The sequence below is a fragment of the Capra hircus genome (assembly GCF_001704415.2).
Source record: "Capra hircus breed San Clemente chromosome X unlocalized genomic scaffold, ASM170441v1, whole genome shotgun sequence".
In the NCBI taxonomy this organism is placed as follows: domain Eukaryota; kingdom Metazoa; phylum Chordata; class Mammalia; order Artiodactyla; family Bovidae; genus Capra; species Capra hircus.
The window spans coordinates 37,035,584-37,043,116 of NW_017189517.1; the positions used below are offsets into that span (position 1 = coordinate 37,035,584).

At 48.0% G+C, this 7,533-nt stretch overlaps 2 protein-coding genes across 2 annotated transcripts; both read left to right on the forward strand.

The window, feature by feature from the left end:
* The first annotated feature begins 383 nt into the window (after nt 1–383).
* Nucleotides 384–5,422, forward strand: LOC102177698 (nuclear RNA export factor 3-like). Its single transcript, XM_018044102.1, is given in 16 exon segments — nt 384–559; nt 780–933; nt 1,544–1,627; nt 1,729–1,833; nt 1,946–2,025; nt 2,339–2,438; nt 2,555–2,662; nt 2,809–2,918; nt 3,481–3,517; nt 3,865–3,933; nt 4,016–4,071; nt 4,169–4,276; nt 4,397–4,455; nt 4,562–4,677; nt 4,783–4,825; nt 5,346–5,422. Coding segments are annotated over 16 exon segments (1,482 nt in total).
* Nucleotides 5,423–6,475: 1,053 nt separating this feature from the next.
* LOC102170677 (transcription elongation factor A protein-like 7) lies at nt 6,476–7,041 on the forward strand. Its single transcript, XM_018044117.1, is given in 2 exon segments — nt 6,476–6,639; nt 6,641–7,041. Coding segments are annotated over 2 exon segments (303 nt in total). The 5' UTR covers nt 6,476–6,537; the 3' UTR covers nt 6,842–7,041.
* Nucleotides 7,042–7,533: the final 492 nt, after the last annotated feature.

Consider the following 7,533-nt stretch of genomic DNA (forward strand, 5'->3'; position numbering starts at 1 on the left):
CTTCAGGGAGGCAGATCACCTTTGACCCTTGAACCATCACACCAGGGTAGATTTCAGGGTAGGGTTTATTGTACTCATAGAGCAGAGCAGAGAAGTGAGACTTGGGGATAAAAAGCCACTTGTCCCAGGTCACCTAACCTGAACCAAGTAGAACAGAGTCTAACATCACAGACTGCACTCTAGATCCAGACCCTTTCCTTGGTGCCTGTTTTCTTGTCTGTGACTGCTTCCTACCTCTCATTTCCTGAAAAGTGGAGCCATGGTAAAGTCTCTCAGCCACTTTTTAGCTCTATGATACATGTATGTTTAGATTATAAAGAATGATGTTTCTTCATTAGTCATGATATTTACTCAGGACTACTTCTGACACTGGGATCACTGATATGTTGTTGTCAGTTTTAGAGCACACTGATAAAGTGAACTCTCTACAAAGAAGAGCAAGAAGCTGGGGTATGTACTGAAGGCAATACGCCTATTGGTCTGAACCGGTCACTTCCCAGCAACAGCAAGACAGAGATTGAAAAGAAAGTGATGCTCATATGGACATCCAAGCAAGATAGTAAGTGACCAGTCACTGTGGCTGACATGTACCAACCACTGAACAACAAAACCTTGCAGTTAAATATGTCATTCTTCTCTCCAACTTGCCAGAGTAAAAAATGATTGGATCAGGTTAATGTTTGAGCAATCTTTATTATAACTCTGGTATCATTTGGGAAAATGTAGAGAAGACGTTCCAAGCCTATATGGACCACTTTTTTCTTTCCACTTCCCCACAGTGCTCCCTATGCCATTCCATCCCATCACTGGAGGAGTAGTTTTCAGAGAAAAGACCAAATGCATGTTAACATGGAGACAAAGCAAAAACCTCTGGAGAGAACAATGAAAATAAATAGACAGGATGAGACCTTGGGGAGCTGGTTCAAGATTATCGTGAGTATCCTGGCTAAATGAACCTAATATGTAGAAGATGACAGAGTCGTGTTGGATTTGTATAGAGATGCTGGGAACTTTTCTGGGGCAGTGGTGTTGGTAATCTGTCTTGTGACTACTAGGAGGTATCTTCTTAGATCATCTAAGGGCGGGTTCAGAGAAGTGGTATGAAGGAAACAGACTGACTGCAAGGAGGAGCATGGGAGAGGTTGACTAACAGCAAAGGAGGAAACCTAGTACCGTGGGGGTGGAGCACTTCACACCAGATCACGCAGTTTGGCTTGAGCTGGGTGTGGGAGGAGGTTGAGTCTCTGGGGTCCATGTTAGAGTGACAGGCCAGGTGTACCTCGTGTGGATCTCATGGAACTTTATAAAAGGAAGTACATGTGAAACATATTAAGTCAGTTTTGTTTCAGGAAGAGTATTTGAATGCAAAGAAAGTGTATATAGAAAATCCTTGTCTCATACCAAAGTTAGTGATAACAGATACTGTCTTAAGGAATTATTTAAACCCTGAGAAATGGTCCTAAAGCAAGACACAGTCGGGTCTTACCTTAATGTTGGATTCCATTGTATCCATCCTCTTTCCCATTTGTTCTCTGATTCCTAGATTCCCTTTGGTATAAAATATGATGAGAAGTGGCTGATGAATTTGATTCAGAAGAAGTGCAGTGTCCCCTTCACTGCAGTTGAAGTAAGACAGGACATGGAGATGATGAGAAAGTGGGGTAGATTGTGGGCCCAGAGAAATGGCACTGGTCTCGTATTCTGCTTCTGCTGTCACTCTCCCTACAGTTTCACTATGAGAAAATGCAGGCCCAGTTCTTTGTTGAGAAAGCCAATGTTGCCTGTGCATTGAAGAATGTCAACGGCCAGATTTTCAATGAGGATAATGAAAAGGTGTGTGTCAAGGGCTGACTAAGGGCAAGAGGGCAGGAGAGTGGCATGGTCTTGCTTGATCCCATGCACAGATTTCCTGGAGCCTACCCAGCCCCTCTTGTGTTCTCTACAGATATCTATCTTTGTTGAGCCCTGTGATGCACCCCAGTCTGTGCAGAAGGCACTGACAGCTGAAAAGTTGGAGCAGATAAAGGTAATGCAGACTCAACACAAGCTGTGCCCTCATAGCCAGACCCACCTCTGCCGCCCGCTCACCCTCAAACTCAAGCTTGCTGGACCCCATCCCTAACTCTGCAGCTTACCATGAATAAACCATACGATGCCTGCCAGCAAGCTCTTGACATCCGGAGACTCCGCTTTGGCCCTGGTGTGGCTACAGTAGTAACTGCAGGGCAGGTGAGGGTAGAGGGTCTGTCTGGGTAGAGCACTCGGAGATGGTATCATGGGGAGGGCTTGGTGCTGGAGGTGCTCCAGCTGGGACCCTCTCGCCTGTGTTTCCCTCCTGGTTTCCTGGAGACTTGACACCATGTGATATTGGAATGCCATGGAACTGTAGAAATAGCTTGGCTGCTTTCCCGCATGTCCATCCAGGGATCAGGCCCATGGTGAGGACCTAGGCCCAATGTTGGGACCAATGGTGAGGGAAGGAGACATCGGGTAGAAGAGGCAGATGTGTCTCAGGTATTCCCTTTGGAGTCCTCACTCTGTTGCCTCATCATAGCTTTCATCTTTGTACTTGAGCAACAAGAAACCCTACTTGGTGCATGGCCTGTCCACCATTATGGAGCTTGCTTCTGCCACCAAGAAGTTGAATCTGTCCAACACTGAGGTGAGGTGGGGCACCCAGATCCTCCTTTGAAAGGAATGTGGGAGGCCTTATGGGTGGTGACAGACAAAGGCAGGTGGATTTGTAGGGAAAGGAAGGGTGTGGGTGCAGAGCCATCTGGTCCATGTGGGTGTTCCTTGTAATTCTAGGTGAAGATTGCAGGGGAGATGGACAAGGGTCATCAGCTGGAACCAGAAGGGATGAGTGCAGACAGAAATGCCGTGTGCACCACCTTCCGTGATAAGTCAGCCAACATGAGGTCTTCCTCTGCCTTGTCTCTTCACCCTGTGTCTCGCTCATCTCTCCCCTCCTCCCTCCACTCCCTTTCTCTCTTTCTTCCCCTCCCTACCTCCTGAGCCCCAGCTCAGTCACCTCCCTGCCATAGCACCTGGTCATCCCTGAGGTGTGTCCTGACTTGACAGCATGCTGGACTCCAAGTGAGGTAGCAAAGCCCTGGGCTCCCATCCTCCCATATCTTCTTTTCTCTACAGCCTTCACTGGGGCCTGAAGGAAGGAAGGGATAGAGGGGAGTAAGGCCTGCAGACTGGGTTTGAAGTGCTGGTCCCTGTGGCACTGCAGAAGGGAGTCAGAACAGTCTGGCTGGGAGCTCCCCAGGGGAAAGGAGATGGAGGAGGGGGTTTGAGGAAGGGTTGGAGGGGACAGTCTCCCTCCTGGTCCGTCCATAGAGTGGTGACCAGGGCCCTTGAACGCTAGGATACTGGGGTGTGAGGGCGCTGTGATTACTGTAAGTGACTTGCTCCCACGAGGAGGGTCACGTCCAGAGTTTCACTGACATTTTTCTTTTGTCTTGATTTTGGCAGCACCCTCCTGGAGTTGTTCCCCAGGTTACTAAGCTTGGTAAGTGCATTCCTTGATCAGACTCCTCTAACTAGCACTGACAGTGCCCTCAAACTACTTGGAAACCGGTTAGGACCTGTTCCGTTTCCATTTTTTAGCCTGACCCTTAAATGTCCTGGGGGTGGGGGCTGTGCCATTCTCTGTGGGAACCTGAAAAGGCTCTGGATCTTCAGCCATGTTCTCCACAGGCTTCGGGGACCCATGGTGATGACAGAACATGCAGTCCTGCCTCCGGCATTTCCAGGGACACTTTCTTCCCTGACCTCTGAGCCCCTCCCCATCCTGTTCCCTGATCATCCAGCGCCACATCCTAGACTGCGCTGCTGACTTCCTCTTCCCTCCCCTAGGATGGCCAGGAGACACCCTCAGGTTCTAAGTGTGCTATGGAAGCCCCCAAGTGCTTACCAATGTGCAAGGTGAGCACAGAGGATCCAGCAGGGTTCTGTGTGGTACGTGAGGAGGTGTCAGTCCTGGTCCTGAGGACTGCTTTGATTCTAGGGAAGCTTCTTTGGATCTGAAGAGTTGAAGAGTCTAATCCTGCAATTCCTGCAGCAGTAAGTACTCCTGAGAATCTGAGCAAGGGGAGCCCAAGGACGAGGCCATCAAAGCTCCAGACTACACAGATAGATTGTCTTCACTGCTCCCCCTCAGGTATTACTTGATCCATGACTATGGGAACCGCCAGGGACTTCTGGGTGCTTATCATGAGGAGGCCTGCTTCTCCCTGACCATTCCATTCCAACCCGAGGACCCAGCCCTGTAAGTATCACAGCCCAGAATCCTTCCCCAGGCCATGTGGTTCCCCAGCAGATGCAGGCCAGCTCCTGCTGACACCTGTGCTGGCCAGACCACCACCCACTGTTCCTCTGTGTCTCCTAGAAGCAGCATGTGTGCGTACTTCTTGGACAACAGGAATATGAAGACGCTCAAGGACCCCAGTGAGTGTGTGGTGGGAAGACTGGGCCGAAAAGGGTGGTAAGGGGGCCAATCATAGGGTCCATGGCATGGCAGACATGACCTTTGCTTTCTTCCCCTTCCCCACAGATCTGCGTGTCCAGCTGCTGAAACACACAAAACATGACATTGTGCATGCCTTCTGTGCGTTGCCCAAAACTCAGCATGACTTCAGCTCCTTTGTGGTGGACATGTGTTTTCAGACGGTGAACACTGCTCCTCCCTTGGTGGTGGTGGGGGGGTGGAGCAGGAAGCCACATCATAGGGAAGATGTTCAGGGGTGGCTGAGTAACTAGGTTCGTGTCTCTCAGGAAAAGATGCTCTGCTTCTCTGTCAACGGGGTGTTCAAAGAAGGTATGTGTAGATCCTTCCCCCCAACATGGATCCCTTCCACCAGAACCCTTCCAGTTTCCCTCCAGTACACTCCTCTCCACTCCCCTTTCCTCTCCTCCCCTCCCCTCCAGCCCTCAAGTCTTCCCACAGTTCAGGTTTGAACTGCGTCCATGCCTGCCCTTTCTAGCCTGGGCATTGGTGATATAAGATGTCCAGTTTGGTGGCTTCCATCCCAGATCCTTACATTGAGAACTTGGGCCATTATAGTTTTCTCATTTGCAAAATGGAGTCATAATGTCCACCTCTTGGGCAGGTCTGAAAAATGCATCACATGAACTTGTGAGGCTGTTGTCATAGGGACATGTCATTGGGAGCAGATGGCTCCTACAGTTGCCCTCCCTATTCCCAACACCCTGGCTCCCCAAGTGAACAACTGTCCCCTCAGCCTAAGTGTCAAGTCAGACCCTGACTGGGGAATGGCATGGGAGCCTGTAAATTATGTGGGGGCTGTAAGGGGTACTCTTACTGTTTGTTGTTGAAGTGGAAGGAATGTCTCCTGGCTGTGTGCGTGCCTTCACCCGGACCTTCATTGCTACCCCTGCCAGCTCTTCCAGGTGAGAGCTGTGTTGTGGGCAGAAATCCCCATCCAGCCTGGGCTCAGGGTCCTGGGCATGTGGATGCAGACCTTAGGTTTACTCAGTATTGTGGAAAGTCAGCAGGGAAGCCAAGGAGCAGTCTAGCCTAGTGGTTAGGAAGAGTATGGGCTCTGGAATGGAGAAGTGGCTACGGACTGCTTCCCCCCAACTCTTTGCGGGATATATTGTATTTTTGAAGCAGGGTGGGCTGAGTAAGGTGATGAGTCTCTTGAGAGACACCCAGAAGTTTAGTGTAGTTAGAATAATCAGCTTCCCTCACACTGGTAAGATTTCCCCTCTTTTCTTCTTTTTCTTCTCCCGCAACTCCATTGAAGGAAATCAGGTATGGTCTGGTTGTTGGAGAAAGGCTGAAATCCTGAGGTGAAGACAGAGAAATTTAGAGATAATTTGAAAATAGTGATCTCATTGACTGCTGATCAGGGATGCATTGAAGTGGGGAGTGAGGGGACAGTGGTCCTTGTAAGGGCTAGGCCTGAGGGTGAGGGATGCGAGGTGGGGGTGGCACAGAGATCCAGTAGGAAAGGATAGGAACAGGAGGAGAAACAGGAGGTAGGAAAATTTGGGGCAACAACAGTGATGAGGATCCTGGATTCAAGATAATAATGTGTTGTCTCTGAGGCTGGTTGATTTACAGAGAACTCCCTCATCCCCCCTCCTTCCTTTCTGCCAGCAGGTCTGAGGGTCTATGTTCACAGATCTCTCGAGGCAAGAAAAAGAGAAGGAAACTATCCACAAACCATCTCTGGTCAGTATGAGGGAGGCACTCAGCGGTCTCTCAGGGTGGGCGTTGGAAGGTCAAAGAGCTGGGTTAAATTTGCGGCCTCACCAGCTCACCTCCCTGTCCGCTCCCCTTCTCCCGCCCATCAGAGAGGCCATTTAGCCTTGAAGGAGGTGGAGAAGGGGTGGGAGAGGAAGGGGCCGCATCTCGAATTTCAGGAGGGCTGGACCAGTGTGGTAGGGGATAGGGTATCAGGCGAGTAACCAGCTTCAAAGAGAAACTGACAAGGTTGAATCAAAAGAAGTGAAGCAATCTTACTTACATTTTCTCCCTGGACTTAAGCAGGAAATCACTACATCATGCAAAAATCTTGCAAAGAAAATGAAGGAACACCCAAATGCAATGTGCCAAAGAGACAGGAAGAGTGCTCCTATGGAGAGTTCCAACGCCAGCAAACCGAAAGGGAATTTTAGGCAAAGGCTGCTTCAGTCTCTCGAGGAATTTGGAAAGGACATAGACTTTAGGCATTTTAAGGATGAAGAAATGACAAGAGAGGGAGATGGGATGGAAAGGCGTTTGGAAGAGATAAGGGGTCTGAGAAAGAAATGTAGGGCTCTGCTTTCTAACCGTAGGCATTCTCGAGACCGTCCATATCCTATTTAATGCACTTCTCGCCTGAATTCAACTATTTTCTGTTCTTAATATTGCAGTATTGGTTCCTTTTGTCTGCATTTTCTTGTGAAATATTTGCTACTATTTTATTCCAATCCTTCAATGTTTTACAAGTGACTCTTGTTGCCATCATTTCATCTTTTGACCTGATCTCACTCATTTAATAGAATTGCTTCATTTGTTTGCATGTGAAGATGCTCATTGTATATTGTAAAGTGAAAATAATATGTTGAAAAAATGATATATATAGATATACCTATCTATGTATATCTTATAAGTACATTCATATATGTCATAGTACCAAAAAAGTCTGAATTATTATATAACAAAAGGTTAACAGTGAATCGCAGTGTTATCTGTATTTTATTTTATTTTTTTACCTATCTGCATCTTCTCATTTTCCAAAAATGAATTATATGTGTGTGTGTGTATGTGTGGATTACTTGTTTCACCAAAAACTAAAATAAACAGACACGATAAAAGAAATTGTCAATCACCTTTGAAGGGCAGTGAAACAACAAACTCCTAATAACAGAACTTGGAGTAGGAAATGGCAACCCACTCCAGGATTCTTGCCTGGAGAATCCCATGCACAGAGGAGCCTGGTGAGCAAGAAGTCCGTACATGACTGAAGTGACTTAGCACATGTGCACACAGTGTATATATATATATACTTAAGCATT